The sequence below is a fragment of the Halichoeres trimaculatus genome, unplaced genomic scaffold (assembly GCF_033239565.1).
Source record: "Halichoeres trimaculatus isolate MK-OKI-2021-1 unplaced genomic scaffold, fHalTri1.1 fHalTri1_scaffold_6, whole genome shotgun sequence".
Classification (NCBI taxonomy): Eukaryota; Metazoa; Chordata; class Actinopteri; order Labriformes; family Labridae; genus Halichoeres; species Halichoeres trimaculatus.
In genome coordinates, this window is record NW_027437184.1 from 7302941 (window position 1) to 7319005 (window position 16065).

Sequence of the window (16065 nt, forward strand, 5' to 3'; positions counted from 1 at the left end):
TCTCGTGTCCCCTATCCCCACAGTTTATCACACAGCCCATATGCCGCTGGTGATTTGGAAAAGGGAGATTGTTTTGAATTCTTCTTGGTGTATCCTCACCAGAGTGAAGGGGTTCATCATTTTTCAGAGTGATGTCAACTGATATGTGTAACACATGTCATCCCAAATCCAACAAAATCTGCATGTTTGAGAGTTTTAGGCTGAAAAATGAGCAATGTGTTGAGTAAGTAAGTCTCTTGATGCTATATCACCGTTTCTGTAAATGCATAATCATGACCGAATTAGAGAGAAAAGCCTTAAAAAGAGATGCTGCTGGACTAGTCGGAGGGTGGAAAGAGTCCCAGTAATTTGGTTATAGAAAGCGAATCTGTGCGTACGTCACGGTCAACTCTACCTCTGGCTGTGTTGTACGGGTGGCCAGCGGTGGAAAGCTGACAGATGGTGCTTAATCGAGCTACACATCGGCATAGATGCTGACAAACACTAACTTCTCACATTGTGACATCTTCATCATTAAGTTTGGTTTTAGAAGACAATGACACATAGACACTGTAAGACAGAAAAAGAAAACAACAATGTCAGTGTTTTGTTTTTTTTTTATTTGAAAATCTAAAGGCACAGTACCGATGCCCGGTACCTGGCAATCGGTACCGGTACTCAATGGTACCAATTTTCGGTACTTTTTTGTGTTTTTGTGGTAAAAAAATAATAAAATGTTTGTTTTTTTTTCAAATTAACATATTTTTTCTTCAATATATTACCTTATAATGCTGTGTTCATGTCCAGTGTGGACAATCGCCAACCCTTCCACTCCCTCACAATCACAAGGATGCGTTTAGGTACCTAAACATGGTACCTTTAGATATTTTGTAAATCGGTACTTGGTACTTTTGACATAATTTTGTCGGTATCTATAAAAGTACCTATTTCGGTACCCATACTTATGCATTATGCATGAACAAGAGCTCTTTGTTTAAAAAATAATTAAAATAGAAATTAAAATAATTAAAATAATTGGATAAAACAATGAAATTTTTTTTTGTAGTTGTGAGGAGGCGGGGATGTACAGGCAACAAATCAAGCCCAAATGAGCAAATACACTTTGATTGATGAGATTTGCAAGCGATTTTACAGAAAAATAAACTTAGAGTCATGTTTAATGAGCAGACTTAGCAACTTTGGTGGCAGCACCAGCAAGCTACGGTGACACAAGGAAACAAAGCGTTGAGCGTGGCCACATGGGCCTGTGTGTTAATCCACGCTTGTTTGTAGCAGCAGCAGTACTGTGTTTTGGAAATAGGCCTTAAACTTAAACTCAAGAAGTCTCCAGGTTCAGTTGGATGATACTGCCAAGCATTTTATTTACTCATTCCTGGCTGAGTCTTGTTTATCCTTTCTCCAGGTGTTAAATTTGCTCTTTTTGCATGCTGTCCTTTTTTACATCCTGCATCACTTCAGACGGTCTCTTGATCACCATGACTCCTCCTCTAACCTTAACTCTCTGTCTCTGTTTCTTCTTTCTTATCTCAGAGATCCCAGCCGCACTGTTGGCACCCGAGAACAATCCTCAGACTGTTAGTGAGGGCCACAGACCTAGCAACACACACACACACAGCCTCTGTGTCATGCACAGGCCTGGTCTTGGTGAAATCCTGCAGCTAGTGCATTCCTTACCCAGCACTGCTCTAGTAGCGTTGCCGAGCAAATCGTCGCCTGCTGTAACAAAGTCAGCTGTTCTGTTACGGTGTCCTGGGGCTGTTTGTTGCTGTGAGACCAGTGTGCACCGGTACGGTCGCTTACAGTCGTAAGCTGTTCTCCAAAGTGCCGCAGTCACACTGCAAAGCCTTGAATATTTAGCATTAGCTTCTTGATTTTAGCTAGATACGTTAGCAGCAGCTAATGGAGGAGGAGTCAGTGTCATCATCCGGTTATAAAGAGACAGCTCCACCATCATCAGGACGATATTGCTTTATTCTTCCAGCACACTTAACTGAACAAAAAGTGGGCTTTGGAACTGCTATATTTTCATTTTAAATGTGAAAAAAGTAAGCTAATGAAGAAATCTGGTTTTACCTTTTCCCTTAACCCTTTATGACCCACCATACCAAGTCTGTCAGAGCATAGCTTGAAGTTTTACATGCTGTAGTCCCATTTTTTGCACAAAACCTTTACAAAAAATCACTTTAACTCTTATATTCCAAACTTTTAAGACGTTGAAGTCTAATACCCTAGATTTTATATGCAGAAAGAATGGTCAATCTTTTTTATCTGGTTTCAAATCTACCACCCATGGAAACTTATTATGCAAATTGGGCTCTCTAGAAGTAAAGTAATTTTTTTCTTTCTCAATAAAGTTTCAGATAAAACTAAAAGCAGACTTATTAACCAAACAGATAATATCACACTGTCAAATGTGTTCCCATATTTCCAAAGTTTAACTCAGTAAAAATGGTTTTCTTTTATCTTTACATTTACAAATTTGAGGGATACAGTTACGTAATTTTTATATTTTGAAAAATATGTGGGGAAAAATATCTTTATTTAATAGATTTGTTGCACTTTTAAACAATTTATTGTAGTAGTTAAGACATAATTCAATACATATTATTAAAACTTGGGATATAAGGGTTATATTGATACAAAGCAAATAAAAATACTCCAATAATGGGACTACAGTGTGTGAAAGTGTAAGAATACGGTATGTCATGGTGGACTTGCACAGTGGTAGGTCTTAAAGGGGCTCTGAGGAGTTTCTAAGTGATCTTGAAAAAGTCTCTCTTCTAGATATATGCCTGATTGTAATCCACACTTTAAAATGAGATTATCAGCACCAATATTACAGGTTACAGGTTATTTCGAAATGCTACTTATGATCCAGATCGGGTCAAGCATAACCTGACTGATTTGCGGCATGTCTAGGCCTCTAATGGAACTCTAGTCGAGATGAGCGCTGGCAGGCCATAGCTAACCAGGTTATAGCTAACCAGGATTCACTAACGTTACACATTACGGACATGTCTCAGAGCACCGAGATGTCAGCTGTGCTAAATATAGACAGCTACTAAACTACTTACTTTACTTGTTGTCACGTTAGCGTACAATTACGTCGGAGCACCGGGCTGCCGATAGCGCTACATAAAGCTGGCTACTACAACGTTTGCTTGATGTCATCTTTTAAACCATATTGCTACGTAACTGTACTGATAAATACCTTACCTCAGCTTGTTGTATCCAGTAAAAAGTCGTCTTGAACAAAGAAAATTTGTTTCGATTGGATCTCCAAAACAAACACACGTCTCGCTAAAAGAAATTTACGACAGTGTTGTGAGACTCTGGGCCAGAAGGTGGCGAGGCAGTCCAATTAAAACAGATCCTCCTCATAGCATCTTTAAGGGGTTAAGAATGAAAAATCAAACTCACTCATTCCTGGATTTAAACATTAATATCAGAAACTATTATGTACTGGCTTGTATGTTTCAGGATGTGCCTAATCATCAGTTGTGTACATCTTCCTTTTTGATAACTCACAGTGGGTTAAGTATATAATGATGGAAATATGAAGTGGGATAAATAAAGAAAAGTTAAATCATCTCTCAGATGATCTATATGTTTTATTCAATACCTGTGTTAGTAACACTGAATCTTGAACACATCTAAATGTTGTTCAGTGTACTGTGTTTTTTAATGGAGCGCTCTAAGATGATGCTGTCTCCACGTGTCACAGACCTGTTGGCTCAGCTGTGAACTCCCCCTCTCGTTTTTTCCTTTTTCAGGTGTTAAATACTTTGAATTAAGTCTGAAATAAAGTCAGGTTGCACAGGTTCCCCCTCTTCCTACCGCTGTTTGAACTCTACTACTCCTTCCTCACCCCCTGTCTTCATCACACTTTTTCACTGGCTCTTTTCTCCCCTCCGTCACCTCTTCCCTCCCTCAGAGCTCTCACGACTCCTGCAGAGACATGCTGCGTCATGGAAACGACCTGCTCGGTGTGTGTGTGTGAGTGTGTGTATGAGTGTTTGATAGCTGGTGTTAAACCCACCTGAACAGCACCTCCTGCCGTCCTGCTTGGCAGATCATTATGGTCACTGAAGATTTACGGAGATGCTGGAGGAACAGTAGAGGAGAGAAGAGGCTGTGATCAGAAAAAAATAAGAAATTATTGGTCTAAGTTTCTCAGATCATTTTTTTTCAAGGTTATTGTTTTCATTTTATTATTTTAAGAAGCAGATTCTCAGCCTCCTGTTGAATTGAATCTTTATTTGCATCTCTGATAAGTTGTAGTTTAATATGTTTTTTATTTCTTGACAGCATCCTCACTGGTCTGCGTTGACTTTTTCTCCTTTTTGTTTCTGTTCTTCTTTAACATCCATCTCTTTCACCCAACCCGCCCCTGACTCGCTGTTTTTGAACTATCCCCTTTCTCCAGGTTTGTCCAAGTCCTTCCCATTGGACAACTCTTTGTTCGACAGCTGGCTCGCCCAGTCGGTTCAGATCACTGCTGATGACATGCTGAGTCAGTGGGCGCTGGGTGCCCAGCATCGGGACAAGAGTGGCAGCTTGCTCTCTGACCAGGTACGTCTTCTCTGCCTGAGGTAAAGGAGCAAACATTGACTCAGTTTTAGTTTTTGACTTCTTCAATAAAAGATAAATGTCCCGGCTTCGGTTCACGGATCAGTCCACTTTATAAGAAAAGGAGGATAACACTGAAGAGATTTGCCATCTGGATCTTTGCAGAGAGCAGCAGCACACATGGTGGATTCATAAATCAGCTGAGTCAAATAATCCATCACCTCTTGAGCTGAATCCCAGTCCTCTTTACTGGAGGACAACATGACGAGAGCCAAAATGAGGAATTTAAAATGGTCATTAAAGTCGACTTCTCAGTCAAGAGGGAGCTAAACAACATGTCAGAGGCAAGGTTTTAAAAGTTTTGGATTTGTCATTATAGTTTAGTTTTAGTTAGTTTTGACATTTTTTTTCCTTGACAGTTTAGTTTTAATTAGTTTTAGAGCGGGCATTCTACTTTTTATTTAGTTTTAATTTTTGCAACAAAGTTTAGTTTTAGTTCAGTTTTAGTTTAGTTTCAGTTGTTTCAGTTTTTTCATACCTTATTAACCAGGTGCAGGATTAAAAAAAGTCAGAGTAAATATTTTGTCATACTGTTTATTTTCAAGTCCAACATAGTGCTCACTGCTCAGTCAATGCTGTTACTGAACTGTTGGCTGCTGCCTTAAACACAAGAAAATAATATAAACTTAATATGAAAAATATAAACATAAAATATATAAAAATAATGTTGACATAAATTAAATAAGAATAATATCAACATAAATTATATAAAACAATATAATATGAGCTTAAATTATTAGAAACTTGGACTCTGTAACAATAAAGTCAGACTCACATTAAATTAAACTATTACAGATGCTCTGATTCATTGCTCCACTACCTTTCGTAACAGCTATGATGGCACTGACAACTGCCTAAAACTGTCTTGAAATTGGTTGGGAAAATGTGCCAGATTAATTTAAATCCTAAAGGCTATTAATATCGTCAAAAAAGATAACTAAGGCCATTTTGTTTATAATTTTGGTTAGTTTCAGTTAGTTTTGTGAACACAAGATACAGTTTTAGTTTACTTATTGTTTTTGTTTTCTTTTCTAGTTTTTATTAGTTTGAGTTAACTGCAATGTATTTTGAGTTTTAGTTTTCATTTTTAGTTTTGTTTTAGTTAACTATTATAACCTTTGACCTGGAAGATCAGGAAATGTGACGTCTGGAGACCTCGGTATGATTGAATCTGTAAGAGATAGAATTATGTTTTGAGTTATTGGGACAGCTCACACTTCCTGTTTCATGCAAAAAGCAAAAACACATTCCTTTTACTTCTTTCTTCCAATTTAGGGGAGTTGTAAATTAAGCGAAGCAAAACAAAAGTGTAAGGTAATTTCTCCACAAATATTAACCTTTCTGCGCAAAATGAATTCAGCGAATTGTAATAAGAGAATTTCACTGATATTACAGTCTATCACCCACCTACTCTTCATCTCGGCCCTTCACTCCTTTTCTCACTCCTCTCTTTATTTCCTCCTCTCATCCAGCTCCTGCAGGGGGAGGAAAGTCTGCTCAACCTCATGATGGAGAACTCCATGCAGTCCACATGGAAAACGCCCCAGCTAGGTCGCAAACAGCGAGGGAGCAGCAAGCCTCGTTCTCGTGGGCACCCACAATCCACAATCCCAACCAATCCCCGTACAGTCCCGCCCGCAGGGGCCGCCTCTGCCGCCAGCAGCCCCTCTGCTGCAAAGAGCCTCTGGGCGAGTCTCGGCGAGGAGAAGCAAAGCTTTGTGGGCAGGAAAGGGGAAAGATCCAGAGGCTCATCGAAAGTTCTGCACCACCATCACCTTCATCACCACCAGACCAGGAGCTCTGACCTGCACAAGGACCCATCACCACAACCTCCCATTTCTAAAATGGATTCCTGTCACATCTCGGATGTCTGCAGCCGCTGGGACGCTGTCCAAGCTGGAAATGGAGTTGCATCAGGAGCTAGCTCTGGTTTCTTTGCGAGCTCATCTCCTCCCCGAGCCTCCGGCCCTGGGGCCACAGTGCCCAACATCCTTCACTGTGGGCCTCCGAGGCTCCGCCTTTCCCGCCAGGTTAAATCCAGAGGGCGGAGCTTCAGTGGAGGAGGAGGAGGCCTGGCGGGGCTGGAGTCTGTGAACCTCACAGGAAAAGACACGTCTCTGCTGGACACCGCTGAAACCGACGGATACTTTTCTGACGGTGAGCAGAGTGACACGGACACTCACTCTGGTGGACGCAAACTCCGCTTAACGCAGTTACATTCTGGAAACGAGGACCTGCTGAGAAGGAGCGTGCTGGCATCGTAGAAAAAACACACACACACTCACACACACCTTTATTCAAACAACGTCCCGCTGGTTTCTCCATTTGTGTATACAGTCTACAAAACATGGCTGGAGAGCTACGTTCTACCAAATCCCCGTCACACTCACCAGAGGGGGAATCTCTTCAGCTCCGACCTGCTTCGTTTGAATGTAGCTGTTTTGCCTGTCGTTCAGAAACACTGCTCCACAGGACCGTAGATTCTCGTTTAGATAACCACAAAATGCTGAACTTTCACCAGATAGGAAACAAACATGATCTTTAGTTTTTTCTGTTTTGTATTCCAGATTCAGTTTGTGTCTGAGCGCTGAAGAACCCTCTCCTAGCCTCATGTCTGTTGTATCTGCCAGACATGAGAACAAACAATTTGGGGCATTATTATTGTTGTTATTATTATTATTCAAACTGGTTTCAGGGTCTGCTTCGCTTTTTGGCTTTTATGGCCTGAGATGCATCCAATGAGTCCTTGTTTCCTTGAATACGTTCAGTGGAGAGACGATTTTACACCACAGCTGGTCTAAACATGTACAGACGGTGACATGGGACAACATGTCTTCAGCCTTGAGAAGCACAACTAGCTAGTCATAAGAGCTGTAATGTAAGCACTCGTGTGTTTAATAGATGCTCACTCAGGGTTGGGGTCAAATCTTGCGTTAACTCAGCTGTTAAAGTTCTTCAGTGAGTAAAAATAGACTCCAAGATTTTCCAGTTTTTGAAAAAGTGAACTGATTTGACCCCAACCCTGGTGCTCATTTAGGTTATCACACAGACACACACATACTGACACACTGACACACATACTACTATAAGCAAATCCCTTTGCTCATGTAACAGCCGTTGTGGAAATATTGATCTGATTATCCTCAGCAAATTCTTCCCAATTCAGATTTTTTTTTAAGTCTTTGAAACCTGAATCTTTGAAGACAAAACTCTGTGCCTTCTGTCGCTTGCCCTGTGCCCCTTCCCCCCTCCTCGACCCTAAAAACCTTATTACCAAACCAAACAATCAGTCAGCAGATCAATCAGTCGTTTCTCAATCGGACATGTAACAATCAAACCAAAAGGAAATCCCCTTGGATTGGTTACAGAGCGTAGCCAGCACTGGGCTCCTTGTCACCTTAACAATTATCTAGTGCCTGAAACAAGGATGTAAATGCAGCATTTGCCATCGCGAAAAGAAAAAAAAAAGAAACTGCAACAGTAAGCAAAGCAGAGCCACGCAGTACTTTCAGTGCAAATAGCTGCCTACTGTTCAGTGTCCCCATCCCAAATAGATCTCTGCGGTCTGGAGCCGTCTACAAACAGAGCTTGGCCACGTTACAGGGTGGCTGCCATGTTGCTGCCTCTATGGATGCTCATGAAGAAAGGACAGGGACAAGATTAAAAAAAAAAACTGATTGTTAGTTTTGTGTTTTGCACAGATAAATCAGCTTGGTTCAAGAGCTCCTGTTGCTGCCAAACATCATATTTAGGTCCATCATAAATTAGTCCTAAAACCATACGGGATGCAACGGTACGCTGTAAAATATTGATCCGCCTGGTCCACTTGTTTTTGCACTTCGTTTTGATGCTTTGGTGCACCTGCACCAGGTGAAAGCCCTCCCCATGACCTAATGTCCAATCACTCTTATCCCTCCCACACACCTCCTCTTACGCTGTAGTTGCTGTTCAAAGTGCAGCTCACACACAGAAGCAGGAAGATAACCAAGACTCAAGACAAGTCCAGCCAGTATTGCCAATTTGTTGCTATATTTAGCGACTTTTTAGACCCCTGTAGAGACTCTTTCATCAGAAAAGCAACTACAGACAAACTTTGGGACTTTCATGGAGACTCTGACGTGAAAGCACATATCAAGAGTTGATATTTTGACATTAAAAAAAATCTCTCCCACAATGTTACTGCTCTCTCATACAGCATCCATGACAATTACAATGAAAGCGTTTTATGCAAATTAGGTGATGATTTTAGTTAGCGACTTGTAGCTACTTCTTGGACAGCCAATAGTGACTTTCCCATAGTGTTTACAAAAAGTCAAAGAATAAGAGGCAGTTTAAGGTTTGAAAGTGTTGTTTTTAGTCACTGTTAATTTGAGAGAAAAACAGAAAAACGTACTAAAACCAAACCAAAACCATGGCCCAAAAACCGAGGTCTGGACCGGACTGTGGGTTAGCTGTACCGTTGCTCCCCTAGTAACCATCTCTCAAGCTTTCAGCCACAGTCTTGGGAAGGCAAGTGACTAATAGCTGTTTTTTTTCTCTGAGCACCTAAGACATTATAGCCGCTTTTCCACCAAGCAGTCCGGTTCGGTTCGTCTTTGTGCGGCGCGTATTTCGTGGCGTTTCCACCAAGTTATCCCGGGACAGATCCCCAAATAACTGAGACGAGGTGTTCCACTTTTTGGGACCCTTTGGTTGGCTGCCAGGACCGTAGACCGTTGATTGATACGCCGCCCACCATGAGGGGGCACGGTTGGCTGTAAATACCCAAACAAGACCAAGCTTAACCGTGCCAACCCATTCCAAACCATACTGAACTGAACCGGACTGCTTGGTAGAAACGGGGCTTATGTAACTTTTTCCCAAATCTTACACCCACTTACTCCTTTATCCGCTAACAAATAAGCATGTAATGTGTCATTGATTACATTATTTCTGTGGAAGTGAAGCCCTTAAAATTCAGATTGATTACTGGTTCCCATATGACAGTTGTACTAACAGTTTAGTTTAACAGTAACAGGCATGAAAAGGGTGTTGTTAGCCTAACAAGCAGCTTCATGCTACCAACATGGCCGCCATTCAGCGTCTCATGGACAGGCTCTGCTAACGGACGGCTCTGCTTCCTGCAGCTGTTCTCCTGTCAGATGAATGACGATGTAACATTCAGCTTCAGAGGCCTGCGCTCTTCAGTTCTTGAATTGAGTTGTTTGTAAATTTGTTTTTTTAAAATGAGTTTGTCTTTGTTGTTCTCTCAGAGAGTTGTATTTTGTACTTAAAGCAGTCCATGTTATTCTCAGGGGTTAAAAAAAACTAAAAAAAAAAAAAGAATAAAAGGTTGAAAAATGTATGGAAAAAGCGACGCAAGACATAGATACATATATATACATACATATTTTATATCATATACAGTATATATATATATAAAGTGACGTGTGTATGTCTAGATACTTCCTTATTTGGCAATCTTCACTGTTGGAACTCCTACACGACTACTACTGAGCATGTTCCTTCTCTCAGTACGACCGTTTCATCGTCACTCCTGGGTTCAGATGTTACGGCTGAACGCTCATTCACTCGTTTTGCTTTGAGAATCCCAAGACCTGATCCATCAGGTTTCAAATCAGGCTTCAGGAAAGCATTAAGAGTGATCTGAGCAGCTAATGGACCCAGGTCTGATGGGGAAACGCTTCTTAAGAGGTGTCCAATCTACTTCCTTTGTTTTCTCTGTACGGACAGCTTCTGTTTGAGTGACCACGCCAAAGAACAGATATGTGTATCATGACAGCGTATTTTACATCTTCTTAACAGCAAGACACAGACACACGCTCCCTCTCTGGTTTTCTTGGTGAATAATGTTAGATAAGGGCGTCACATGACTCTACCAGCGCTGATTATAACCCAGATCCCGAGTTCAGACAGAAATACTGTAAGCTCAGGCACAGTGTAATACAACCTCCTTCCCTGCAGGGGGTGCTGTTAATTCTACTAAACCATCATCAACAAACTTGGATTATCCCAGATCTGCACTCACTTTGTTCACATTGACTAGGCTGGTACTAAACGCAGACTCCAGCATGATAACCCCTTCCTGTTAAAGCCAAATGCTGCTGAACTGAACACACATCAGCTCAAACACACACACACACACACACACACACACACACACACACACACAAACACACACACCAGAGCTGGTATAACAGGGTAAATGTAATGTACAAGATGACTAGTTTTTTATGTATATCTGGTCCTGACTGTATCAGGAAGAATGAGCTTACTCAGAGTGAAACGCCCCCTATCAGCAGGAAAGTGTTACTGCAGGTGACAGAGAAGCTTCTCTGTGTCCTCTGTCCTTCAGGTGTAGCCATCGTAGAAGTCTCACGTCTCAAACACAAAGTCAGGAAAACTCTTATTTTTGTAAGGCGGGTCTCTGTGTGGAGGTTTGCAAAGAAAGACAAACCGAGGGATTTGGACTTCTACGCTGGCTACATGCTTAACAGCCCCCCCATGGAAACCGACCACAACAACACACAGAACAACAATAACAGCAACAAAGCTTGTTTTGAAGCTAGGATCTGAGAGAAGTAACATTACTGCTCACAGAATCCTGCACTGGGTGGTTGATACCATTTATGTATCGCTGAGACAGAAAAATGTACTCTTGTTTTCAATATTCAATGTTCAGATTAGCCTGACTTTGTAGACAGTGGTATTAGACAAGGCCTCTCATTAACGGCCTTAACATGTAGTAGCAAATGCGAAGGCTGCACAGCACTAGAGGAAAAGAAACTGACTGTCTGACTTCTTAAGGTAGAAGGATTAAAGGAGTCTTCTTGAAATCTCCTGGAAACGGTATCGGCTCAGTTGTTTTTCCTTGACACTGTGCAGCCTCTGCATACACAAACTGGTTATTATTCTATATTTACAGTGTGGCTTCAATGCCCTCTCCTTCTGCTTCGTAGATGCTGTAGACTGGAGTTTTATGCCGGATCTTTTTTTTATCAATATCAACTAGAATGCAGCTTCAAAGCTATCACCGTCCTCCGTGTGGTACGCTGGTGTGGGTGTTGGCTCGCAGCCCAATACGTGCTCTGATGATCTTTGAGTTTTGCAACTGTGTCAGGTCGGATCTCCGCATGAAACGAGATCCAGACTGATCCCCACGTGATTTCTCTCTGTCATGGCGTTGAAGTCTTATCACCCAGCGTCAGTGTCAGGAGAAGATTAATAAGGTTCCTACGGGTGAGCTAACAAGTTAAACTGCATGATTAGTAAAAATATCCAGTTGTTTCGAAATAGCCTGTGCACGTATGAGAGCATCTCCCCTCCTGTTGGATGTGGCATGAACGCCTGAGGAAAGAAATAAGCCAGTGGGCATTGTACACGTAATAGCAGGTCAGAAACACACCTACACATAGTGATGCATCCCACCTAGACTTCTGCAGAAAAGCTGGTGAAAGGCCAACGCTGATTGCTGCAGGCGACTGGAAACTCTCCTGCACTTCACTCAGCGGCTGTCTACTGTACCGACACTGTTGTAAAACCCCTTGGAAAGACTTCAGAGCACCAGCAGGGCTGGGTGCCTGAGAACTTCCTAAGCTTTGCAAAGATCATGTTTGGAGCTTTTTATCAGCAGGGTGGCAGGTTAGCAAGCATCCAGGAGAGGGAAAAAAAAGACGGTAAATCCTGTTTTGGGTGGTACAAACCAATTCCTACAACAAAACATCCGTGTTTAGTTTGAGCAGAGAGACTCGGGTGTTGCAGCTGCTGGATGAAAAAATGACTGGTTGTCGCCTTGATGGGGCTTTCAGGAAGCAGAAGAGCATCAGGGGACAGGTCATAGGTTTTGACCTCCTCTGTATTTGCTTCTCCTTTCAGTATAAAAACAAACTGAGGCTACCTTGTGTCGATTATCATTAATAATGACAATTTGATGCCTTGACTTTTGTCAAGAAGATGAGACCATTCACTGCAAAAAAAACTGGAATCTTATCAAGTGTTTTGTCTTATTTTAAGTAAAAAATGTCTTATTATACTTGATATGAGACACATTCAACTTATCAGTCCAGAAAAATGTCTTGTTTCAAGTTACTTAAAGACAAAAATGAGGTCTGAATTGCTTGCAACAAGTGAAAAAAATCTGCCAATGGAACAAGAAAAATTTGCTCACAACTAGAATAAGCTCTTACAGGGTTTCTACGGGGTCTTAAAAAGTATTTAAAGTTGATAAATCAGTTGTGGGGAAATTAAGGCCTTTAAAAAGTATTTAAAAGTCTTAATCGTTATGTTATGAGGTATTAGCCAAAGTATCCATGAGTATTTATCCTTTGGTCTGCTACAACTTAACCTGGCACACCAGACAGACAGTTCCTTAAATCCGCCTCGGTAATAGTCCATCTAGTTCGAGAATGTTTTCAGGGTCTGAACCATAGACTGTAAAAAAAATGGACGTCCGCTTGCTCGGCACAAAAACTGCTCCCCCTAGTGACTGGCTGCAGTATAGGTTTAAAAATCCGGCTTTCCAGCCATTCCAGATGGGCTGTGGTCAAACTTTAAAAAATTATTACACCTCGTAGAAATGTTTCTCACGTCCGATTTTTGTGGTGATTTGAAGATATTTTTTGGCTGTCTTGTATTCAAGGCCTCTTTTTTCTGAAGAGTTTCGTTTTCATTAGTTATATGAGGTTAAAAACGAGGGTTTATGTAACGTTTAACGATCATTGACAGCTGCTGTTCTCTTGTATTTTTTTCAGGGATTGTACAATATGTCGGGAGGTAGAGTCAGGAAGTGATTAGACTCTCAAAAGAAAAAAAATATATTATTTTTGTCACCCAGGTCCACTCAGATTCTCCCAGAATCCCTCATCATCTCTGCTGCGCAGACTCTGGCTCCAAACTGCTAAAATGGTGGCGCCTGAGACGGCGGTATTTTGGCTTCAAAACCTTAGAATGATAAATGACAGAGCCACACTGTCCACTCTATATACAGTCTATGGTCTGAACCTTCAAAAATAACCACACCTGGTGATTAGACAATTATTCTGCTTGTCACAGTCATCACAGACCAGAGTGAGGATCTAGAAAAGGCTTTAGCATCTCAAAATATTTCTCTCTAGAATCACAAGAGTTTCTCAAGCCTCCTGAGAAAACTTCTCAGACTTTTGATGACCTGGGATCTTGGATTCTTACGATTTAGAGAAAGCTTCCCCTGATCTCACTTGTTTTGGGACAAAATTTCTCTGTTCAAATCACCTTTTTACTGGATACAACGCAAAAAGTATTGAATTTAACTTCAGGATTTCAGCATTCACCCTTAATACAAGTAACTTTTCTCTTGTTCCAGATTTTTTTTTTCTTGTTACAAGCGATTCAGACTTCATTTTTGTCTTTTAATAGCTTTAAATAACTTGAAATAAAACATTCTTCTGGACTGGATAGGTAAATGTGGCTCATATTAATTCCAAAAAGACATTTTCTACTGAAAACAAGACAAAGATACTTGATAAGATTTCAGTTTTTTGCAGTGTCTGAAATGGGCTCAAGCAAAAACTCTTTATCCGTGTCAAAGAAATGAGTTTGAAAACACTGAAAATTTTGCATTGGATTTCCAAAAATGAAACAACGTGAAAGAAATTTTGACCCAAGCTGAAACAGAATAGTTTGTTTTTTCATCCAGATATACCGATTGACCTGAAGTGCTTCCTGCGACCCCGCCCACCTTCCTGCGTACCACAGGAGTATTTCACAGTAACAATGATGTATAGTACTGTTCAACTAGAGACAATTCATTTTTCTTGTTTGGAGAAGGCTTTGGAAGCTGTTTTATTTTTCTTTTAAATATATTTCTTTTGTAACGCTTTTTCTGGCTCGTATCAAACTAGAAAGCTGACTCATTAAGCTGCTTCCTCTGTTTTTACTGGCGCTTTGCTCTCCTCATGTTGCAGCAAAGTGATGGCTTCAAGGTCTCAAAATCCACAATCCAGACACACTGCACAGATTGGAGGTTTTAGTCACACAGACTGGGCTGCTGGGGAGGCAGAAACAAGCTCGGTTTTTAACTGCAATCTAAAATAGTGGGGTCAAGGAGAGTTTTCTTTTTCTTTCTCTGTTTTTATTTTGTCAAATCAAAAGAATCAATAAAGAGGAATGAGAGTTAAGTTTCAAGCTTGTTTCAACTTTTGAAAGTCTTGGTTGTCCAAAACTGGATACTTGAAGATCATTTTCAAACTTTTCTTATTTTATTAATAAAATTATTTATCAATAATATTTACATTTAGTCGACCCAATGATTAATTTTTGTTGCTCTCATTCATTTCAATTAGAAGTTCGGCCATGCTGGATTGTCAGACTAAGGACACAAGCTGGGCCGCACATTTTTAGCAGGAAAGTCCTCTCCTGAGTTATGCAAGTCTGCTTTACTGTAGTACAGCTCCGGTTGTAAGACGCAGTCAAACTCTGAATTTTAGCGGCCCCCGCTTGAGATTGTTTTCAGGGAAGTTTGTCCAAAACGCGGCATGTTTTTCAGTGTGGTGTCCTTGGATACACTGCAAAAAATGGAAATCTTATCAAGTGTTTTTGTCTTATTTTAAGTAAAGATTGTCTTATTATACTTGATATGAGCCACATTCAACTTATTAGTAATTTAAAGACTCAAATGAGGTCTAAATTGCTTGTAACAGGTAAGAAAAAATCTGCCAATGGAACAAGAAAAATTTGCTAAAAAGTTTTCTTGAAACTAGAATAATGTCCTAAGACAAGAAACTTTACTCTTGTTCCATTGGCAGATTTTTTAACTTGTTACTAGCAATTCAGACCTCATTTTTGTCTTCAAATAACTTGAAACAAGACATTTTTCTGGACTTGTCAAGTGAATGTGGCTCGTAATAAGTCTGAGAAGACATTTTCTACTGAAAATAAGACAAAAACACTTGATAAGGTTTCAGTTTTATTACATCAGCAACAGGATTTAAGTCCTTGCTTTTTTCCTTGCTGATTTTTCCATTTTCAGGTAGAAAGAGAATTTTCACCTGAGTGGAACCGCGAACGTTAGCTTTTCAAACGCACCTGCTTGATGACACATTGCATTGGGTTGGTTGCTAGGTTACCATAGATATTGCAGTCAATATTAGTAATAGTGTTGCCAGGACACCTTTGTGACGCAAAGCAGATCACTGGAAATATAAAATTAAGCGGCTTCTGAAAAAAATAATTTCTCGAGGTTTTGCCCTCTCAAAAAAATTCCAATGCTGACAGAGAGCTGAGAAGTTTTCCCTCAATTACAGCCTTATCACTAAACTCCTCTGAAAAATCAATTTCGTTTTTGTGTTGTTCGTCTTTTAAACTGATTTTACCTCCATGTCACGTGAAAAAATCATTTATCAGATGTTAAAAATACAAGCTTATGTACAACCGGAAAAAAGAGCCAAATCACTTAGACAT

General features: G+C 40.5%; 1 protein-coding gene across 2 annotated transcripts in view; it reads left to right on the top strand.

Annotated features, from left to right (window-relative positions):
• The window catches only part of jade2 (jade family PHD finger 2), a 283971-nt gene extending 271304 nt beyond the window's left edge, over positions 1 to 12667 (top strand). Inside the window, exons 12-13 of one of the 2 annotated variants that reach the window (XM_074672130.1) lie at positions 4427 to 4572; positions 6102 to 12667. In XM_074672130.1, coding sequence (XP_074528231.1) covers positions 4427 to 4572; positions 6102 to 6893 — 938 coding nt within the window. In that variant the 3' untranslated portion in view covers positions 6894 to 12667. The remainder of the gene's footprint in view (positions 1 to 4426; positions 4573 to 6101) is intronic. The other variant, XM_074672129.1, reaches the window with a different exon arrangement.
• Positions 12668 to 16065: the final 3398 nt, after the last annotated feature.